We start from the raw sequence: 23792 nt of genomic DNA on the forward strand, positions 1-23792 counted from the left end.
CTCCACACGTTTTTTTATCCAGAAGCTTGTATCCAGGCGGGCATTCGCACTCGTAACCGATCTTCAGATCTTTGCATATGTGTGAGCAGCCACCGTTGTTCATCGAGCATTCGTTAACACCTGCAGGGGATACACACATCACCTATGACAAATGGGGGCTTTTAGCTGTGACATCGAATAAGATGAAGAGATTTCCTCAGAAATTTTCCCATTTCTATCAGTTTTGGTACTGGCCCTATAAAGCATGAGTGCCTTCAGAGATAGGAAGCCTCCACTGTATCACTTTCTTGCTTCTTTATTATTCCAAACCAACGCTGGGGGATCATTTGGACTCAAAGGGGGTGGCTGAATGAATGAGGAGCCCTGGGGATACAGCAAATGTGAGTCTCTGCCTCTCATCCCTTCAGAGAGCTGCTGCTTTGAGCTGTTCTGCCACATGTGAGAAACTTCCAAGGGACCTAAGGGCTCTCGCCAGCATACTCCTCCTTCCCCATGCGCTGGTTCATGTTGACTTTTCTGAACAGTCTCTCTGAGCTTTAATAATTCATGCTGGGGGACTCTCATCTCCCAGGGGCCAGCTATTTTGAAATACTCTACTATTTTCCCATCTAGCTCCAAGGAATGATCTATGTGAAAAATTCCAGAGAACACCGAAGTGCAGTCTGTCAGAGATACTCCATTAGGACTGAGATACAGTCCTCCCACAAACACGTCCCCCACAACAGTCTTTGCTGGCACCCCCAGCAGCCCCCATCCTCTCCTGGGGCCTTTTCTAATCCAAGGCCACCTCTCCAATCCTGCTCTCAAGTGCTGAAATGAAAAACAGAATAAATGGATTCTTGAAAGTAGAACTGAATGAGAGGTTGGGAAAAGCTGGTTTCCTGTCCGAGAAAACATTTCTTCTTGTTGTAATTGACCTACAAAAGGTGAAAAGAAAGTTCTCTCCTTAAGGAAGACTGCTGAACAGGAGCTGTGGGATTTCAGGGACAGCGAACTCACCAGAACAAGGAAAACAGATTTGCTCCAGTCTATAATGCAATTTAAAGGCAAATTTTTCATTTATCTTTTACTTCTTGCTTCCTTGCACACTGCAGGTAGGCAGCACAGCAGAGCCATTAAACCACTGCTCTTGGAAGAAAATGGAAACAACCACAACCCAATTAAGTCAGTAAGACAGGGAAAATACCATGCCAGAAGGAATCCATCCCAGCTCTGGGATGCTTTCACCTTCCTGGCAGGGACATACAGAGATATCAACACATAATTAATGGAGCAAGTTCACCAGGCTCTGAAAAGGTGTCCACAGTCCCATTGTGTGTTGTCACTGTTCAGTGACATTTATGGACAGAAGTCTCCTACTCCTACACTTGCACAGGTCTGTAGCAAATTGGGTCAACATGCACAACTGCTCTCTGCAAAATACTACAAAGGCTCTTCTGATTAACAAGGCAACTCTCACTCAGGTGATTCCCATGGTTTCTGAGGTGCTCTGTGGAATGGATTTAGGGGCTGTAAATCAAGTGCTGGTTCACTTGCTGCACTTGTCCAGAGGAGCTGAGGAGGAGCCAGGCAGAGCCAGGGAGGAGGACCCTGGGCAGCTGCTGCTCTTCACCCAAACCTCAGCAGAATATTCCCTGCCTGACTAAAATAGCCAAGTGTTGTCCTGCCTTCTGCAGTGCTTTTCTGGGGGACTCTCAGAGGGCACTGCAGAGTTTAGCCTGGCCAGACGGACACCCTGAGCTGGGGAGTGTGTCCTGCACCTCTGCCTCCCATGGGGATAACCTGTGTGTGGGCACTGCAGTCACAGCACTGTGCCCTTTGAGAAACTCCTTCCCCTGGAGGCTCTTCTCTGCTTCCCAACTCAGACAACACCTCACTGCCAGCCCAGGGCTGCACCAATCATGGCACCATGATGCTGGGTTGAGCACCAGCCCAGCTGTGCCACTGCCCAGTCTCCTGTGACAAACAGGGCTGCCAGCTTTGTTGGGAGACCTCCACAGACAGACACTGCAACACCCACTCAGAGAATGGGAGATGTGGATTAGTGGAAGAAAGCAAGAGCACACTGGAAGCATGAGGTAGGAGCATCTTCACCATGTAGGCATGCACACACTCTTCCTTGTCTAAAACAGGGAGAGACTGACAGTTCTTCCTGGAGTTATTTAAGGGGCAGCCACTGAGCTCCATGATGTCATGGAAGGAGATGCCTGTTGGAGACAGCTCTGCACTGGGGAGAACAACAAATGTGTTTGAGTAATGCTGCAGATTGGGGCTGGTGCCCACAGTGTCTGCTGGGAAAGGCAAGAGAGGGCTGTCCTGTGAGAAGGGCACAGCTCTGTTCCCCTGGCTCCAGCATCCCCACCTCTCCTGGCATTCCCACAGCCCAGAGCTGGCAGGACGCTGCAGAGAGCAGCCTGCTGTCATTGCTGAGGGAAGCAGCAACAACATGTACAACCCAAAAATGGCTGAAGTCCTCTTCAGGGGTTGCTGCCACTCTACACATTTTCACCTTCAAAGCATGTTCCCAATGCTATATTTTTATGGTGTTATCATCGTCTTAGAATTCAAAGATAATTTAGGCAAGAGGCTAAATAAACCAGTCTGTGTTGTGGAGGACACTAGTAATTGGGGAGAGGGGGAATTCCTCATTCCTAGTCCCGTGCTCCGTTCATACATCCCTCCAAGAATAAAAAACTGAGTGGAGAAGGGCACAGTTCAAACTTACAGATGATCAGACTAAGCTACTAATTATATTCATATGAAGGGTGATGAGAGAATAAAGGCAAGGGAAGAGGAGCAGAGTGAGAAATAGCATTAGCAGCTACATGTGGTTACACTCAAAGCTGTGAGCACCAGATGGAGAAGAGGGGAAGCAGTTACAACAGGAGCAACACGTAGAAGGCAAGTACTGTACCACATTCTTTCAGAGGCTCGTCAGACCAGTCCCTGCAGTCTCTATGTGAATCGCACACTTTGCCTCCGTCAATGCACTCTCCACTCTTACACTGAAACTTGCTGGGACTTTCACATGCTGACTCTGTCATGTTGGGCAAGAGAGGAAAGCAACTAAGTTAGATGAGGCTCGTGACAACAAACAGGCTGACATAAAGCTCAGGAGGGCATCATTAGCAGAAATGGGATGGAATTAAGCAAATGAACATTGAGCCTGAGCATCATGCAAAGAACTTTTCAAGCCATGCAGTCTGCCTGGTCACCACAATCATCTCTCCCAAGCAATCCCACTGCCAGAATGGCTTAAAACTGTACAGAAAGCAGCTTGGCATGGCCCAGAGGAGCAGCACGGGCCTCTTCCCTTTCCAGAGGCCACACAGCCCAGGCAGATTTACCCCAAGGAGTACGAGGAACACGTGTACCCACCTTGGACACAGCCGGCCTCGTCGCTGTTGTCAGGACAGTCGTGCACCTTGTCACACTGCTTTGCTCCATGGATACAGGTCCCATCGCCACACTGAAATTCATCTGGCTGGCAGGTCACCAGAGCTTTAAGACAACACATTCAAGCATCAGCCACATAGAACTCAGTCATTTGTGTGGTACCCATCATCATGTCCCTCTGACACTGCTGGCGTTGCATCCTCTGTCAGCAGATGTCAGAGTATCAGTTGTTTCCACCAAAGCAACAGAGGCAGCAGCTGCCTCAGCCACTGTTCTCCTGTGCCCCTCACTGTCCCAGATCACCCTCTAAATCCTTGGGAAAACAGCATCAAAGCCCATATGAGGACACCCAGTCAAAACAAACCCAGTGCTGGCAGTGAAGTTTCTCAGGTGACACAGAACAAAGCAAGCAGGCAGCAAAACTCCCAGCAGTGGGGCAGCTCTGGGGCTGCAGTCTGTGTGAGGCCAGGCTGCTTTCCAGCTGGGAGTGTACAGTGACACTGTGCAGGCAAAGGCAACTGCTCCTCAGCTCTCCTTCCTTCAGAAAAAAATTACATTTCAGATACATTTCAAAACATGTTTGGGCTAAAGCCCAGGATAGAGGTAGTGACTCTGCCAAAGCAGTGTGGTCACAGCAGGGATGAAGGCAGCAATGAGACACAATCATCAGATTACCAAATGCCCATGAGGCAACAGCCCACTGGAAGGCAGAAGAGCTCCATTGCACTGTGATGCTTATTGGGGTTTCCAGCTCTAAACACCTCCACAGTATCAGCCCAGTTTTCATGCCTGAAATTCATTTGTCCAGGTCAGATTATAACACTCAGATCTGACAAAACGCAAAGTTGGGGGAAAATGTAAACCAGACTCCTGCACAGACCATGCTAAAAGCAGTCATATATCCCTTATCAGATTACAATGAATGAGAGCCCTCCCTAGCTGGGACCAGCCCTGTGCTGACACAGGGTTCAGGCAGCCTGGCAAAACAGGCTCCTCATTCCTGGACATGTTTTGCAGCTCCCTTCTGAGGGGCCCATCGGATGTGTTCTTAAAATCCTATTAAGGCAGCGCACCCTGGAGAGTTCCTGATTGCAGCCTTTCCATCACATAACTGTGTCCTGGTATGGGCTGACAGAAAATCACTGCTTCTGAGCAGTGAGGGGAGGCCAGCACTGGTGTTGCTACATGGGAGGTAAGAGCTGTCTGCAGACTGCTCCGGACAATTTGACAAACTGGTTCTAATATAAAAATGAGTCATTTCAGATAACCCAGGAAGAGCTGCAGACATGAAGTGAGCCAGTATCAACACCATAAAGTATCAGTTGCACAAAGACTTCACATTATTGGTGATTGCATCCCACAGGATGCAGGATCCAGGTTCATGGCTGCTTCACTGGACTAATTCTAGTGCATCTTCAGCCAGCAAAAGGCATCACAGACAGGAAAAGCCACAACTACAGGGCTGGAGGGAGAAATCCTGTCATTAGAAATACACAGTATTCACAAGAGGAAAGTTTGGAAATAGCACTGCTCCTTGGAGAGGAAAGCCATATGCACTATATTCATAAAAAGCTGCAAAGTGAGAAAAAAATCCCAAGCAATAAGCACAGTTATAGGACCAGCTGTGCCGCCACGTTTCAGCTAATAAACCCAGGCACAGGAATGGGAAACCTCAGTGGGACATCTGGGACAGCAGCTCCAAACTAAGCACATGGGATCTGCTGCTCTACCAAATGCAGAAAAATGAAGGAGGGAAAGAAACGAATCTGTGGTCTGGGAGAGTCACAGAGCACAGGTCTGGAAGTGGCACCAAGAGCTCCTGCAGGGACACAGAGTCACTTCTGCTCAAACTGTTCCTGGCATGTACAGCCTCCTGCCTGGGGAAGCCCTGACCATGGAGAAAGCACCCTGCTCCACAGGAAACCCTGCCTTTGCCAAGCTGAACCTTGGCCACTGCAAGGCTTTTCAGTTGTCTCACTGAAAATTCCTTTGCCACAATTATTTATTGTCTTCACCCCTAACTTGAAAACCAGTTTGCTTCACCTTTTCTGTAGCAACTTCTATGTGTGGAGGTAGGATAGGATGATCCTCCATTTCTGACTATAAATATTAACCCCTCACAAAAGTGTAACATGTAATTGAAGGAATGGGGTTTTGTCTTTTCTGGAGCAGAAACAGGTCTCCAGTTTATCAAGTAAATCTGTGTGACAACAGCCACAGATTTGGAAGACAGCTGCTATAAAACCTATAATTGTCTTCAATTGTAATCTTCAAAGCTCTTCTAAAAAGCAGTTATAGCTAAATGCTAAAACCAAAAATGTTTCTAATCCTAAAACTAATTAAAATTAGGAGAATTTTGTAGGAATTGCAAAGACAATGCTGCACAAGCACCAAAAGACAGAGAAAAATGACAGCACAATTCTTAGCTCAGTTGCTACAGAGACTGCAAAACACAGATGTGGGGCTGTGCTCTACTGCACAAAGCTTTGCTTCAAGAACAGACAGAAGTCTGGAGACCAGGCTGGGTTTCCTGGCTCAGTTCTCACTCCACCAGAGCTGTAGAAGTTCAGACCTTTGAGGAGCAGCCCCTGAGCCTCTTAACAGACATCTAGAAAAGGCAGACACAGTAACAGCTCTTACTGATTACAAAGGCACTAAAATGCATGTATGGCATTTCTAATTTTTGCTCCATTTTTCAGGAGAATTCCATATTATCCTGAAGTTGAGGCATTAACCCATCTCAGCCCCACTGGCAGAGCTGACAGCAGGCCATTCCCAAGGAAAAGCAATAACTCAAGAAGAGGGAAAAGCTGGGCTGTTTATTTGCACAAGATATTCAGAAAATTGCTGTGCCTAATTTGGAAGGTTTAAATCAGTGAAATCTCAGTAGTTTTACAGCCATCTCCTCAGCAAATCAAATACAAAACTAATTACCAAAGCCCTGCTAAATTAACAGGCCTCCTCAAAGAGACACACTTCGCATTTACAAATCCTGGGCACAAAGCTGCATCGCTCAAATTCAGCAGGTCTATTCCAGACTCCAAACCTGAGCCTCAGTTTCTTCTGGTTTCTGTCTTTTTTTTCCTTCCTCCCCTAAAAAGAAAATCTCAACATTTGCAAAATGCATCAATCCCATTTTATAGATGGGGAGACAGAGGCAGGAAGGTGTGAGGTCAGGTCTCAAGGGGTCTGTTTTCTTGCTGTCAGTTGTAAGCATTATTTATTCTCTCTCCTGGATGCCTTAACGCAAGTTGCAAAGGACATTTTAAAATATAACTATTCCAGATTTGGAGACTAATAAATCTAACCTAATGTTCATTTTATAAATATACATATATACATATATGAATATATATGCTATGGAAAAAACCCCAGCCACCCAATGTTCTCACACAGCTTTCCTGAAATGACTCATTCCTTCCCATTTATTTGCTGTCTCGCTGCCAAAACCTGTTCACCAATTGTCACCCTTCATTTCTACTCTACTCATTTACCAATCCAAAATGTTTATAACAAATGATGGTTCATGGCCTCATGACTTTTTTTTTAAGCATTAGTTCCCATCCCTCTGTTTATGCTGCACAATCCCCACAGATCCCCATTTGCCAGACAAGATGTAGTGGTGGGATCTGCAGTTTTAATCAAGTCCAGCCAAGGGGCCCATGTGCCATCCTTGTTGCTGAGGGGACAGAGCTGTGTCACACACCTGTAACTCTCTGCATGTCCCATGATTCTGATCTCAAACAGAGAATTTCTGCAGAGGAAAATAATCAGAAAGGTCCCATAACTCTTCAGTCCAACAGATGAGCAGTGACACTGAGTTTCCAGAGCTCCCAAATGTCCCTTACTGCAGGCAGGTGCACCCCAGCAACAGCTGCATTTAGGATGGGGAAGCAACATTAATTTTGGCTCTGACCCAGCCAACACATCAGCTACACGAGCACTGAGTGCTGCAAGGCCTCTCCTGGCTGCTGCCTCAGAGAATCCCATCCATGCAGCATGGATGGCTGTGGGCTCACACACTGCTGTGGCACTGGGCTGCAACCAGAACCAGGCACTGTGTGCAGAGGAGCACTGAGGTAGCTAAAACAAAGGGGCTTTGAACCCCACTGTTTCCCAGGGCACAGGACTGAAGGCAGCACAATCAGCTCATCCTTGTTTCTCCCAGGCAGACAAACTGCACGTTGTGTTGGATTGAGACTTTCTGGAAAGACACCCTTGTTGTGCTACATCTCCACTAGTCAGAATTCTCTCAGGTCTCTTCTGGCACATTTCCCCCTTTCTCCACTGGTTGTCAGCACCGTGCTGTGCTGCAGCAGTGTCCAGCTGTGTCCTGGGAGCTGCCTCTGGAAGTGCTGCTGGCTCAGGCTGCTGGAGCTGTGCTCCTTCGGCCTCACAGCTGGACATGGCTCGTGCCTGTCACACCAAGGAGGGAAGCTGGGGAACAGTGGGCCTCTGCCTCAGGAAGGTACATGGGCACAGTCCCACTCCTCTCACCCAGCAGAATGTCAAAATAAATGGGGCCTGGAAAAGATCTAAAACATTTCAAGTTGAGCAGGAATTGAAATTTAAGAGGCATTTCATCAGAAAGCACCATCAGCTGCTCCCCTCTTTGTCCACTTGGCAATAGAAGGGAGCTCACCTTTCCCTCTCCTGAGCTGTCCAAACTCAGCCATCCTCTCAGGTAGCTGTCACTGCAGAGAATGCATCCCGTGGGGCAGAGATCAGTTCTGCTGGAGTCCCCTGTACCAGACACCTGTTCTTCACCTTTGTTTGTAACATGGCCTTGCCACTGCCTCCTCATTTGGAGGGGACACAGGTACAGGACTGCCCACGGGAGGTCTCAGAATGAAAATGGGCACCAAACCAGCCAGGCTGCCCCAGCCAGCAGTGCCCATCTCCGGCTGCTGTGCTTCTGCAGGGCCTTCCTGAAACAGAGCCAGGAACCAACTTTGTCTCCTGACTCCACAGTCCCCGTGGTCCTTCAGACCCTGGCAGAACTGCCTGGGTACCTGCTGCCCAAGGGCTCTGTCAGCAACTTCAGCACCTTCTTGGAGATGAAGGAAAAGACAGCCTACCTAACCCACCGCTCCTTGGGAGGGGCTGACAGCCTTGTACCCAGCAGCCAGAGCTGCTCTCTTCCTAACAAAACATTTTTGGATTCTCCTATTCAGCTCTCGCCTCTCTTAAAAGAGTCCTTGGCAATTTTAAAAGCACAGCAGCTCCAGGGTAACCTGTGGCTCATCCCTCTGCTCTCCTGCAGTGCAAATGGTGTCCAGGATTCACTACATCCTTCTCTTGTTAAAGAGAGAATGAATTTACCCCTGCTTCTCTGCCTGGAAGGAAGTCTGATCCCCAGCTCCTTGAAGGGCTCTCCCACACTGCTGCTCACCAGCCTGGCCTTGGTGTTGTCACAGGTATGAAAAGATGGTGCTGGCAAAAGTGATACATTTTCTTAGATACCTTGCAAAAATCCCTGGGTTTGCAGCTGGTTGCTGCCTTCCTCCCCAGAGGTGGCCCAATGTCAGAGCTGCTAAATATAAACAGCTATGTAAATATTTAATTCCAATCTTGTCATTATGAATATTCTAGTGAAACATTTTGCTCTTGTTTTCTTCTCTCTCCCTCCTCAGGTAAGTGACCAGCTTGAACAGTTTAGTGGCTAAAAATGGATGAAACATTCCAAATACCACACATACCAACACCAGCTTGTTAAATGCATGAAGCCAGCTGAAAAGAAATCCATTATTTATTAGCTCTGTGCCTTTATCAAGCCAAACTCAAAATGCATTTCAAACTGGATTCTTCAGAGGTACTTCTCTTGACTGCCTTGTTCAGGATACTCCAACTTCAGAGGCAGAAAATGAATTATTTTTTTTCTGCTGATCATATATTCCCTTTAGCACAGCAGCTTCTAACCTCCAGGAGGTGACCCCACCATGCAGCCTGAGGGCTTTGAACATTTTTTCCACTTTTCACTCCTTGTCTTTCTAGTGAAACAGAACTCTTCTGAGTCATGGTACCATCCAACAGCTCTTACACCTCCTCTACGGATTCTGAAGGAAAAAGCACAGGAGTATGGAATACCCGTGACCCTGCTGGGCTGGGCACCCAGCCATGTCATGTGGGACACGAGCGCTCCTTGTCTGGCCCAGCTGCTGCTCAGACATCAAAGCCTTGCCTTCAGACACAGCCCCCAGCAGCCTCCTGGCCCTTCCAGCCCAGCCCCTGCAGACACTCACGGCAGTCCTGCTCATCAGACTTGTCCTTGCAGTCCTCGTCCCCGTCACACTTCCAGTTGAGGTGGATGCACTCGCCGTTGCCGCACTGGAACTCGTGGGCCGCGCACGTGTTGAGCGCCTTGGCGTCGTAGCCGCACTTCTCCATGGCCTCGTCCGACTGGTCCTCGCAGTCGGGCTGGTTGTCGCACACCCACAGCTCCGGGATGCACACGCTGTTGTTGCACTGGAACTCGCTGGGGTTGCAGGTCAGAGGGGAGCACTTCCTTTCATCGCTGCCGTCCCCGCAGTCGTTGTCGCCGTCGCACACGAAGATGATGGAGATGCACGACTTGTTACTGCACTGGAACTCGTTGGGAGAACAGGCTTGGGAATAAAAACAAACAGGTAAGCTGGGAGGTCTCCCTCACCACTGGCCCAGCTTTAGCACGTTAGGGATGTCCCAGGGCAAAGGCATTCCCAGGGCTGTCCTACCCCAACACATTCCTCCCAGTGGTCACCACGTGGCAGGGAGCCGGTGAGGCCACAGCGCTCCTCAGCTGTGCCTCGGGATGCATCCTCTAGGGAGCAGGCAGCCCTGCAGGAGGGGCAGCAGGGCTGTGGGAACTGGGGGACAGCGCTGTCCTGGCACTGAGGAGCAGCCAGGGGAGCCCCGGGCGGGAGCAGCAGCAGCAGCACGCAATGGGAATGGGAACAGGAATGGGAACAGGAATGGGAAGGTTGCAGGGGGAGGCTGGGGCTGTGCTGGCAGCGCCGGGGCTCTGCTTGGCTCCACGCTGACATTACCAGCTTCCTGACTTTCATAAGCACAGAATCAGGTTTCAGGATTTCACAGTATGCCTGGTTTTGGACATATTAAGTGGGATGTGTAGGGTAAATATTTAGTGAGTCGAGCATCAATTTAGCTGCAATCTGCCAGTAAGGCCCTTTACAACACGCTGAATGCCTTCCCTGGAAATCACAACTCAACATTAACATACAAATGAGGCGCTTGTCAGATCGAAGCTGAGTGCAGCACTCTCCTCTGCAAGACTAATGGACAGCTGAACCAGAGATGCCTGCTCAAATTAAACTTTCAGGTACTCCAACAAAGTGCAGTTCTAAGTCACTTTATTCCATCAAGGCATAGGGGAACCAAAACCATGGAAGAAATTCTCTGTAGGTACTTTGAGGTAGTTATGTACAAAAGAATTTTTCTGTAATTTCAGCCCTCTACAGGGAAGTTATGGCTTTGATAAATTACAAGTACAATAAATATAAATGCATATAAATTACAATAAGCTTTTTTTTTCCATTGTACTTGGGAATTTTTTTTTCTTCAGAAGCAGAACTACTTACTGCCATGTCTGCAGCGCCCCTACACCAGACCACAGTTTAGATGGTACCAATCACTGCAATGGCAATTGCACCTGGAGAGCAGCAAGAATAATCCCTCTAAAAAACCTGTCATATCCCAAATTTCAGCCAGTAACAGGAACCCAGTGGGATTCTACTGCAATATTATGTCTGATTTATACCTGGGAATAAAGCTGTATTTATCCAGCATTTAAGAACATGTTCACTTGCACAGATGCCTAATTACATTCTGTCTGGCAAACTCGCTGGGCTCTGCCTGATAACCTGAGCAGCCTCTCATTTTACATCAGAACACGAACACACACACACACACACACACAAATATGTGTGTATATATACACATATACTTACACCTCTCCCCTCCTGCCCTGTGCTCTGTCCCATTTAGCCCCAGGTTCTCCAGATGTTAGAGCACAGCAATCCACTTAATTAGAAGAGGATTTGCCTTCCTTGCTGCAATGCTGCCATGCACTGGCCAGGACCCAGGCTCTCTCCAGCAGGGAAAAATGTTAAAGAGAATCTCAGCTGCCCCCCTTGACACCAATCATGGAATGCAACAGAGCGAGGCACCAAAGGAGCTGCTGGGCTCCTTCTGCACTTGGCAGAGGATTTTAGATACTGAGATGCCTTCAACAGGCACCTGTACCTCGGAACAGCCACAGTTTCTCCTCTCCAAACAGGAGGAACTCATACTAGGAGGTAAATCTTTCTCATAAGGACTTGAAATACAAGCACAGTCTGGTGGAAAAGCATCTAAAAATCTTCCTCTTTTTCATGGCAAACTTGAGACCATTAAAATGCTCTAAATATTACCTAAATTCTGCTCTGTATCTCCATTCAGCAGATTTCTCTATCCTTACCCCATGACTAGAAATCATCTGTTAGCCCTACTGATGAGCACCCAGCTGTATAACAACACTGTCTTCAGAGGAGCCATTACACGGAACTGCATCTGGAATATTCCTCCATAAAGTGGAAATTCAAGGTAACAGTTAGAATCTTACCAATCTATTTTAAAATGGTTGTGGGAAAACAGGAATATTTCAATGGCTATGAATAGTTTCTGTAACAGATAAAGTCTGAGAAGAAGAAATTGCTTTTCTGGCATTATTTTGATGAATCTCAGAAACAGATCAGAGAGCAAAATCTTGCACAGTTCTTTGATCCTTAATGTTTGGGCAAGATTGTAATGATTTGCACATTCCAAATGTGCATAAATTTCCTTTCCACCAACTGTAATGAGCCCCTCTTTTTCCCCTTGTTGTTTTCCTGGTCCCACCTCCACCCCCCCTCCTGTTTGTACAGGTTTCCCTTCAGAAATCTGCTGCATTGGCAAATTAGCAACTGAGAAACACAGAATGGGATACAGACAATGGAAGTTTGCCCAAAAGCTCCTCCTTTGCACCTACAAGTCCCAGTACAGATATAAAATTACTGATAATCACAGCTGGAAAGTAGAAGCAGTTCAGCTTTCGTAACCTCTCATGAGGACTTTCTCAGTGAAGACTAAGAATTGCTAGCTAGAAAATTGCATGGTCATGATTATTTTATTTCTTTTTAAAAATTAAGTTCAGTGTGATGCCAGCTCCAAAGACTACAAGCTCTCTCTCCACGAACAAGCACAGCAGGCTGGCTGGTGGGGACTCCCCTCTGGGTCACACCTGTCCCCAGCCCAGAGCTCCATCTACCCTCCGTGCCCTGCTGCTGGCATGGCAGGGCAGTGTCCCAAGAGCCCTGACCCTTCCCAAATCCTCCCTGGCAGGGAGCTGAGATCCCCAGGGCACGGCAGGGAGGGGAGCAGAGCTGTGCCCGTCCTGCGGCACCGCCTGGCACCAGGAGCCCCATAAATAAACACCACAATTAGCTCACCCAGCACCTGGAGATGGGCAGGGGCAGGAAAGCCCCAGGGACAGTTTACTTCACATCCCCTTCCATAAATCTGTCAGGGTACCTCGCAGTCCCATCACCACAGGATTTCATTGCCTCCAGAGCATTTCAGTAGAAAATGTGCCAACAGTAATTAAATGTTCACTGGGGTATTTTTTGACTCAAGCAATTTGTTTGCATTCTCCAAATTTGCTGCCTATCCTATTGTAGGCTGATTCACTTAAGACCAAGGAATCAAATAATAATTTGCTTTCTTTAGCACAGAAGAAATTAATAAATGTTGTACTCTAAGGTGCAAAACCTACTTCAAACATGAGTGATCCCAATAGAAATCTTGGAAACGTTTGTAAAGATGTATTTAACCAACAGTCTTCAAAGCATAACTGTAACAGCAGTTTACTGTAGAGCACTGTAATGTTAAAAGGTTCTTCACAGTTTCAGGAAGTAAAATATCACACATAAATGATTATGTAGAGGTGATTTTGCCTATAGACAAAACACACCAGAGGTATTCTGCATTAATTTTTGCCCTGTGCCAATCTGTAGAGCACAACTGTCACCGTTTTTGCCTCGCAGCCTGCAGCTGCCCTCTTGTCACTTCTCTTGAGGAGAGCAGAGCAGAAGCAGCCTTGGGATAGAGGAAGTTAAAAATAATGAAATAACAGAAGATCTGAGAGATTGCAGTTGTGGAGTTAGTGTTTCAGTCTGGCTGGTTCTCTTTTGCCCAGAGCCAGGATTTAACCAGAGGCTTTAGTGAAGTCTGGTGCAGCAGGGACACTCTTAGCTCAGGCATGGCACCAAAAAATACAGAAAATTCTGCCACATGCCTTTTAAGTGCTTTTAGAAAAAGGCAGAATGCTCTCAAGATGTAGAATTCTCTAAAAATACAGAGCGCTCATTAAAAAATTGTCATGTCAAAAATATATATATTTGTACATAACATTTCTACAATGGACAACTCTACCAAGCATAGATCCTCAAATCTAGATAAAATTGAAAAAATGAAATAAATGGTATGTCCATCATTGCCAGGAGCTGGGAATTATGTACAATGCACTATAACTGCTGTCACTGCTAATCTCTAATTAAAGATTTTATAGCTTTTCAGTAAGACTCAGGTATTTAATTCATTTCTCCTCCAAAAGAGCCATTTCCACTTGAAATTACATGAATGGCTTAAATAATGATAATTATTTGGTAAAATTTGTGGGGAAGTGGATAGCAGCAATTATCCACTGATGCTGAAGACAAGAAGATAAGATGAATTATTACACTGTATTTTTCTGACACTGTCCCCAAAGCAACTTTAAAAATGTGTCTGAAAATTTATGTTTGTTTAGATCTGATAATGGATCTTCTAAAGCAGGCAAAGGATGATTTGTGCATACCAACATTTGCATCAGGGAGGGAGAGATCTGCTGCTGATCCATGGCTGCTTCAACACTGGCAGGGAAGGCTGCTGGACTTGAGAAACTCTCCAAAGCTCTGAGATTTGGGATTTGAGTTCTGCAGGGCTGAGGAGTGGAATTCCTGAGCTCCATCTGCCCAGGTTTTGTGTCCCAAGTGCAGGCCCAGCTCCCCCAGCCCCCAGGAACCAATCTCTGAGCTGGGCTATGGATAAGGAGGTCACAGAGTGCAGACAGGGTAGATTATGATGGAACTCCCAGTTACCAGCACTGTCAGCATGTTAGTTTTGCTTAACTAGTATTTATTTGCAGGTTTAATTCTGTCTAAATTATTCATTTTGCCTGCAGTCAATTGCTTACCAAATACCTGAATATTTCATACAGATCTTCTGTCAAATGCCAGTCTTTAAGGCACAGATTCATGCCTGGAACGACAAGTTTCCCATGGAAAGCTGCCCTCCAGGAAGGACAGCAAAGGAGATGGAGGTAAATGAAGATGACCTTGAAGCTCATTGCTCTGAAAAAATGACAGGCCTCCCATGGAGGGAATAATGCAGCGGAATTGCAGCCTCGCTCCCACCAGTGGTTGTTGCCATGGTGATTGATACCGAAAAGCCCATCTAGATGGAGGCTGCAGCAGGAATAGTAATTCCTGATATTGTTCAAGTCACTAATGGAGCTAAGGAGCCATCTCACGCACTCCTGCAAATTAATATTTGCATGTGCTGGCTGCCTTTGTCACACGCTGCCCTCAAACACAAATCAGTCATTTTCCCATTCTCTGCAGCAGTATTTGCATAGTATTAGTTAATTATAACCCAGCAACCAGATGCCAAAGCCCCTGCTGACAAATAATAGTTGGTTCAAAAATGTATTTGGTGATTTACAATGTATTTCCTGAGATTCATATATTCATTCCAAGTGGTTTAATTATCTGGAAATAGAATTAATTATGACCCCAAATTTACAGAGAGAAGCAGTTTATGTACAAAGGCATGCACACTCTGCACACTGTCTTTAATTTTATGTACGTGCAATAAGATTGGAACTCCTACCTGCGGTCTCCTTAATTTTTCTTGCAACCAGGAAAGGGTTAGGAAGTTTATCAGATGTTCTGGCTAAATGACTGAAAATGACCTCAAAATAAGAACAAGTGAATCCAGTGTAGAGGGTTTAAGGGTAAAATAAAGCAGCTTGAAAGATAAAAATGGATGGTCAGAATAGCAAAGGTTAATACTGTCCTGCTTTTGTGACCATCCAAGACACCCCACGGGGGTCTCATGAGGATAAAGACATTATTATTACTCTTTTATATTCTGACTGGAATATAATCAGCTGAATCAGATTGGAGATGCTTGGTACTAGCCAAAATTTAACTGGAAAACAAATGTGCTGTGAAGTGTCTAGTGAATTTCTTTCCTGACTTCAAAAATTGGAGCCAGTACAGGACAAGCTCACTCCTATTCCCTTAGACATGACTTGCTTATTAAAATGGCAATTTTACAAATTATACCAATTTGGCAAATCCCTCAGAAACATCTGATAACAGCCATTAAACTAACATCTGCTCTAATATTATCACACAAAATTCTGTATTTCTCAGGAATATATGAATGTTCAGCAAGCAGAACAGGGCATTCCTGAGCAGAAATCATCCTGGGACAGTGCACACAAATCTCACACTACTGCACAACACAGACCTCTTGGATTCAGCAGGACTCCCTGTGGTTATGAATCTTCTGCACAGGATTTCTGTGCACGGCCTTTGCTGCACAGCCTCCAGCTAATTTTGCCATTGTGGAGTTTAAATCACAGACACTTTGCCAGGAAAAGCCAATCCATGGGTGTCACCTTCCACCCACTGGGCAGATTCCCACTCCCTGCTCCTCTGCTGACACAGAGACACAACCTGCCTCTTTTCCCCACTGTTTTCTTCGTGCCCAGCTCAGGAGAGACTTCATCAGAATCCTGAAAGCTACACTCCAATCACACTGGCAAATGACAGCACAGTTGGGTTTATTCTTAGGAAATGGGGGACAGGCAAGGAACCCCAGCCCGTGGCTCCACAGCTGTGTCACTGGCCTGCCACTCTCTCCTCACCCTTTCCCATTCCTAAGCACAGGGATAGTTCCAGTTTAAGCAGTGGGAAAGCTGAGCCATTGCCCCAGAGTCAGTCAGGTCATTTATAAGCTGCTGCCATAACTAAGCAGGGAATCCTGGAGGTTGCTGACTCACAGGTTTGAACTCACCTGAGCAGGGAGGGACAAAGCAGAGCTCACACTGCAAGCAGTGAGGGCAGTGCCCCATAACATTTCCATTTCCACTAATTTCCTTTGATGGGAACTGTCTGTAAGAGGAGATATTGCTTAGTGCAGTTTGCTTCACTGCTGAACATTCACTGCATTTGGAACATGCACTATTAACTCTTGTGGAGCACAGACAAAACAAGGCAAGGCTGAGAGCTTTGCTTCTCAACTCCTCAGTTTACCCAACCACATCTCACATTTCTCTAGGAAGTGATCCAAAGTGAGCTTGAAAGTAGGTTCAATAACAATTAAAAGATGCTTTTGAAATAAAATGGTTTGCAAGACAACTCACCTGAAGGGAGAAGTAAAAACCAGAAGTACTGAGGATGCAACAAGGCAGTTGGCAGAATTTGGTGTAGCCCCATTCAAGATGATCATTATAAGCACATCCTGTAATGACCAAGTCCATAAACACAAGACCCCCGTGGTGATTTTGGGAGGGGGGGAGACTGACAGACTGCTCAGAAAACAACCAGCCCCTGACTGTTTTCAGTTATGTGATAATTAGGGGGCACAGCTATTATGTGGTGTAGGTAATGTACCTATGTACCCACAGTTCCAGCAAAGAATGGCAATCATTTCTCAAAAAACAGGATTAGATTTTCTACTCAAATGGAAAATTTAATCACTGAGTGACACTCACTGCAATTAAACCTGTAAGGGTCGTGTGCTGACTGTGCTCACATTAACAGCAATGAGATTTCCATGCACTAGGATCTGCCTTGCAGTTTCTATGGTTTGGGAATAGAAAGCAGCACTTTCCTGGATTTGGGCTGAGATGAAGACTCACCTGCTCAACATGTGCAATTATTTTAAAGTTATTTGAACAAAGAAGGGTAAAGAAGTGGTGTTTATTGTGAACTAAACCTTTCTCATTACGTTTTATCTAATGAACAAATTTCTTTGCAATATAAAAGCAAAGTTAATCCAACCCTTATATCATCCTCTACAAAAAGAATATTTCAGCCACTAAGATGACTTCCAGATTAGTTTTATCTGTTAATATGACTCATAAACCAACCTTTTTTTTCCCTCTTGCATCAAACATGACATTGTCCTCTCCTGCGTAGGACTGTGCTGAGTTCAGGCTACTGATTTTGATTTAGCCTTCAGATCATATGCTCAGGAAGCAGAACTGTTAATTAGCGTAACACATATGTACTGGTGGCCACTGCAGGATGCAACTCCTACCCACATATCTGCCATCATAGCATCATCACTGGCAAGATTTCCCTGAATAAAACTAAACAGATTCTTGCATTTTGGATGAATAGACTCAAAATTATGGCTGCATTCTTATGAAGAAAGCACTTCAGGGACATGAAATACAACTGTATTTGGCAATAAGAGATGTAATTCCTTGACTGTTTCAACTCCAGGAGCTCTAACTGTTGAAAGACAGACTACCCAAAAGATAAACATAATTACAGGGCAATTCTTGCTCTCTGCCAGTATGATATGAGATTGGAAAGAAGAATCAGAGCCAATGTCTCCAGCTAAAGTGCAGAAAGCACCAGGAAAGCTTGTGTGGGTGTGCACAGATATCCTGCAGCCCAGCACTATTAAGCTTTAGTTTTAATTACCCACAAAGCTTTGTATAAAGCAGCTGTTTCACAGCCCTCTTCCAGACCCCTGTGAACAATGATCCTTTGGGGTGTGAGTGTGCTCATGGTGTTCTCTGCATCCCCTCTTCCCCTCGCTCCCTCAGAGCAACCCTGCAGAAGTACCACTGCTGCATTGTCTTGTTTTCAGATTGTGTTTTCATCTGCCCTGCTTTAGAGAATAAATTATTCATGGAACACTGATAGGGACAATTTCTCTGTGAGGAGGATGAGCACAGGCCAGCCCCAAAGCCCCACTGGGTGCTGGAAGCTCCATTTGCAGATGTGCCACACGCCTTCCTTTGAGCTTCACAAAGCTCAGCTCAAGAGCCAGCAGCAGGGAAGGCAAAGCCTCTGTGCCCTCATCCTCTGCAGGTAGAGCCCTGGCACAGCTTGGGCCAAGGTTTTAGGGTTTAATTCTGGATTTACACTGTGGCTGTCTTACCTCTAACCTAAGTTCACACACTGTTGAATTATGTTTAATTACACTGAGCATCCAATATATTAAAAATGCAGCTACCTTCACTTTTCCTGTCAGCATGCAATTAAAAGTAACTCCCAATCTCTTTTCCTTCTTGCCATTTTGTTCTGAAGGAACTCAGGACAAATATGATTACGGGCTGAGATTTTTCCTAAATAACAATGGGGATTTTTCTGCAAATTACTACTGCTTTTGAAGGAGCTCTAATACTTTAAGCAGTGATAAAGTGGCAGCTGTACATGTTTAATTTCTGAGAGCCACGGCATAATGCACAAGCATTAATCCCTCCAGCTGTCCAGTAATTAAACATCATGTAAAGCCCAGAGGATATCATTGCTGTGCTACCTTATCTTATTTATGAAGGACTTGCATTTGTTAAATCTAGCAATTCTTTTTTTATCTTCTTGGAAATAATTGTAAATTCTTCCACCATGGCAAGTGCACTGAAGCTACAGCTACCCTCTATAAAATGCCAGGAATTTCAGACCAGTGATGTTTCTTTTCATCACACACTAAAATAATGAATAATGATAGTGGAGAAACATTTCTTTTACAGGCATGACTGTGATGCTATGGGCTTTAACCCTGTTAAAATTGGTGGGTTTCTCAGGGAGAATGCATGGCAAAATCTGATCCTTTGGGTTTGATGTCCCTGTGAGGTGACTGAGGGACAGCACTTAATGAATGTTAATTCATTAACAGGCAGTGAACAGAACTAACTTTGACAAAAGCACTCATTAATCAAACTGCAATGAAAGATAAAATCAGTGCTACATTATCACCAAGCTAGAAAGTCTCAGTAGGATCAGTGGAGATCTGGAATGGACTGGATCAGTGTGGTCAAATCCCAGTGGGAGCACTGGAAGTGTGACTCATGTAAAATACAGGTACCTTTGGCTCATGCAAAATACAGGCACCCTCTACTGCACAAAAAAGAAAAGAGTGCTGGGACAACATGATGCTCTTTATAGTTACAGGACAATGATAAGAGAACATAAAACAATTTAACTGCCAATAGAAAGGTCACTTCATGTGAGCGTAGGTGCAGGAGCAGAGTGGGGGAAGGTGACTTCAAATCAGCTTTGCAGTTTCCCTCCTTCAGCTGGTTCATCAGCAGGTGGATCTGCTGGAGGGATGAACAGCTTTAGCCTGCTTTAAATTCTGCCTTCAGCCAGCAGTTCTCAGCTGACCTCAGGGCTGTTAACCAGGGCACTGGCAAGAGCTGACTCAAAGTTTTCTGCACTTGGACCTTCCAAGAAAAGCACCCCTCACTTGGAGGGGCTGCTGCTTTTTTTGAGAGTAACACATGAGCCTGGAGCTGTGCCAGGAGAAGTGGGAAGTTCACCACCTGAGGATCCTGTAAATGATCTGTTTACATGGCAAAGCCTGTGAGCTGCCATGGCAAGGACACACGGTTCCAGCTGAGCACACCTGTGCTTACTGTGGTTTCCCTTATGAATTTAAAAAGCCTTTATCCAGTTTGTTCACTTTTAATCTGGCATACCATGATATCATAAGGCTGAAAATCTAGAACTAATTCTGAGATACATAATTCAGTCAGCACTGAAAAGCCTGAAGACCAGGGTCCAAAAGAAGATGCTCTGGGTGACAAGGCTGTCACTGGCATGAGGCTCCTGCAGGAATTCCTGGCTCTCACCTCAGCCAGCTGCACAAGGTTAGTGTGAGCATGTCCACTGCCTGCAAAAGTTCCCCATGATCACTGTCTCTGTGCTATAGTTTAGAGGATAAATCATGGATAAATGGCTTATTCTGCTATCAGTATGGCAATGAATTCATCATTTCACTGCTTCCAACTGTTGGGAAAGGGGAAACTGGTGCACTTCCAACTCCTTATCTGCAAGACACAATTTCCATACTGAGTGCAAGCAGTGGCTCAGGTGAGAACCAGTGACAGAGCCAGAAGAGATGGGGCCAGAGCCTTGTTCTCTGTGGGCATCCCAGAGTCCTCTCAGGAGGGACATGTGTGCCCTGAAGGGGTTCTGTGCCATTTCAGCTGGTACAGGATGGCAGCTCCTGTCTTCCTAAGCCACTCCCAAGTGCTCTCTGCATTCCTGAGCAGCTGACAAAACACTGCTTACTGGCTCTCTCAGCAGAGATTTAACAAGTTCTGCAGCAGTTAGCCAAGTCCAGACAGACCCCGAGTTGTGTTGCTTTAATTACAGCCTGTCCTATTTAATTTCTCCTTTAGTCTCAGTAAACACGTTCCTAAGCTTCTCCAATCCATTGTGACAAAGGTTGGGTGCACTGGGAGCAGAAAACCTTCACCAGGGAAATAAGGAGGCTGCCAGCATCTCCAAGCCAGCAAATTCAAGGCTACTAACCCTGACCTATGACTACAACACACCTGGTATTGTGAAGACTCAAATTACTTCTGCTCCAAAAACTGAAAAATAAGGTTTTTATTTTTACATAGTCTTATTTTAAAAAGGCAGATGTTTGCATTTTCAAAAATTGTTTGTGCACTGGAAGTCAGTAGTGTTCTTAAAGCCTGTCTGTTGGAAGTCAATTATTTAGGCAGACAGGCACTTAACTACCTATGTGCAAGGATTAATACCTGCAATTAGCCCCTGGTGCAAGTACAGCCTGTGCAGACACAAGTCTGGATCCCTGATCACTGGTGCTTTATCCATTGCAGGTGAAAGAATTGCAGTTTCCATTGCTTCCTTGACAAGTTCTTCCACAGGGTGAAAATCCATTGTCTCCTCATTCAGCTTCTCTGCTTTTGTCCCCAAGTCTCTGAACAGCTGCTTTGTCACCCCGATGTCTGCACTGGATACATTTCACACAGATTCAAAAGGCAATGACAGCATTCCAAGAGGAAAAATCCAGCAAGAATTACAAGGTTCAGAGCAGCAGCTGGAAAGGAAACTGCTGGACAACTACATAAAACACCTGCCGTGTTCCTGCAGTTTAGATGATTGTACACCATGATCTTTACTGTCCTCTCCTGCAGGAGATCCTCCCTTACCTTGGCTGTGAACATTCTGACACAGGGACAGGTTCTTGCACAGCCAAGCTTTGCTCCAAGCACAATCTTGTTAGTGGTACAAACTACCAATGCAGAAATGCAGGTATAAATAAGGTTCATAAACTCCCTAGTAAATCCTCTTGAAGAATTATAAATCCAAGAGCCAGTTATTGCCATCCAAAAGCAAGAGTATACACAGTTAAAATATTTTTGAAGTGTCACATGAGGCTGCAGTAGTAGCTTTATTAGCATGGATTTAGAAAGAACTTAGGGGTTTTTCTTCTGGATGCCCTCACTCACACCATCTTCAAGTCACCATCCACTTGTTTATTGCACATGCAGGCTCTCACCACAGAAATTATTCTGAGCACAAATAAATCCCCTTCCAAACATTTATCCAGCAAGATGTGCTATTTATAGACAAGCTGGTCAGCCCTGTGAGGAGTGCAGCCTCTGTGACAGGGTGCTGTGCTCCAAGGGGCTGCTGCTGACAGGCAGTGCTGAGGCTTCTTGTAAAATGAGAATAAAAACCTGAGTGCAGAGATTAAATTACCAAAACAAAAGAGAAGAAGGGGTCTGAAGTGGTCAGGATACTGTGTGCTGCTGAGATAAGAGGAAACAGAGAAAGGAGGATTCTAACCAGAGAAGAAATGGGAATGTTAACAGAGTATCAGTGAATAAGCTTAGTGAGCTTTATCAGATTTGGGTAAGGGAGAGGAGAGCTATCAATCCTTCACAAGCTCCCTGCTGAAACAGCTCACACAATTGTTCTCATCCATGAGGAAAAGACCTTCATTTGACAGGCAACCTCCCTGAAAGTGCTCCCACCACAGCCATTCAGCAGTGCCTCCTGCTTCCCTCTCAAAGCGAGTTTTGACCTTTGAAAGAGGTTGGGATCCTAGGACTGAAAGCTTTTGATGTTTGCACCCACCCAGGATGCTCCAAGTTTACCTCTCAATGCCTTTTCCCCTGGTCCTCGTGCCAGAGAACCCCACCCCACAGCCAGACTCAGCAGAGGTTTCCAGTGTGTGGGGACAGTGCTCAGTCATGAGAAATTGGTTGAAAGCTGCTAATTCATTTCTCACCAGTTACCCAGCAAGCATCAAAATGTGGTAATTTGTCCTTGGATTAATTTTTTTTAAGGTTTTTAAGAACCTGCACATGCACTAAAACTGGAAGCTAAGAGTAGAGATGCTGAAACATCCAGAGCAGAAACACTCAGCTATTTCCAAATCCATTAATAGCATCATTATGCTGAAATGATGTGGCATTCAGAACATATCTACATTCATTTTGGGGGTTACCTAAAGCTTTGGAAAAAAAAAGTTCAAAGCAATTTCAAGTACATTTTTATTATAACTAAAAGACTCTATGAGACCATTCCCACTGGTGTGAGCAGCAGCATTAAATCAGGGGAGGCAGCCACCAGTGCAGAAATTGTTCTGATTTCACAAACTCATATGAGCAAAATAGCAGTTACAATTATCTTCTGAATTTGTCTCTAATTCAAGCCTCCCATTCAAAGAAAAAAAAAGTACATGCTAAAGAGAAAACACTTAAGAGTTTCACATGGAAAACAAATAAAAGGAAAAATTTAAAAAGGACTAAGAAAAAATGCTTTTACAAAGAGAGCTAAATAGTGGAACAAGTTGCTCACAAAGTAAAAGCTTTGATAATATTTTGTTTGATAAAGCTGACTGAAAATAAATAAATTTGTCCACAGCACTCCACTCAGAGCCACAAAATGTTCATGTAAAACATATTTCCTTATACAGCTTCAAAAAAAAGATATAATGTGGATTATGAACTGGGGAGGAATTAGAGCCCAAAATCCAGTTTTCAAATGAAAAAACTTCAATTTGTGTTTGAATGTAACCATTCAACTCTTCCACCACTAATCTGGAAGTAAAAGTAACATTGCTGATACCACATGCAAACTAGAAATATTGAGGGATGGGTGAATACACAGAACTTGGTGAGCTTCTTAAAAGCCTGGGATCATTTGCACATGAAGAATTTAATAAGAACAGTATCAGAAATTAGAAAGGTGATTTTACTTCTGCACAGACTGGCAAGACTGATACTCCCTAAATTCTGGTGGTCTGTGTAAAAGCAAAGTTGGAAAACCAAC

The 23792-nt window shown here is 45.2% G+C and overlaps 1 protein-coding gene across 4 annotated transcripts in view; it reads right to left on the minus strand.

Moving 5' to 3' along the window:
• LRP8 (LDL receptor related protein 8) overlaps nucleotides 1-23792 on the minus strand; it is a 170742-nt gene that overhangs the window by 14179 nt on the left and 132771 nt on the right. For 3 of the 4 annotated variants that reach the window (XM_064428894.1, XM_064428897.1, XM_064428896.1), the window contains 4 exons: nucleotides 9639-10001; nucleotides 3379-3501; nucleotides 2915-3037; nucleotides 1-120 (listed from right to left, as the gene is read on the minus strand). In XM_064428894.1, coding sequence (XP_064284964.1) covers nucleotides 1-120; nucleotides 2915-3037; nucleotides 3379-3501; nucleotides 9639-10001 — 729 coding nt within the window. The remainder of the gene's footprint in view (nucleotides 121-2914; nucleotides 3038-3378; nucleotides 3502-9638; nucleotides 10002-23792) is intronic. The other variant, XM_064428895.1, reaches the window with a different exon arrangement.

Source organism: Passer domesticus, chromosome 7 (assembly GCF_036417665.1).
Source record: "Passer domesticus isolate bPasDom1 chromosome 7, bPasDom1.hap1, whole genome shotgun sequence".
In the NCBI taxonomy this organism is placed as follows: Eukaryota; Metazoa; Chordata; class Aves; order Passeriformes; family Passeridae; genus Passer; species Passer domesticus.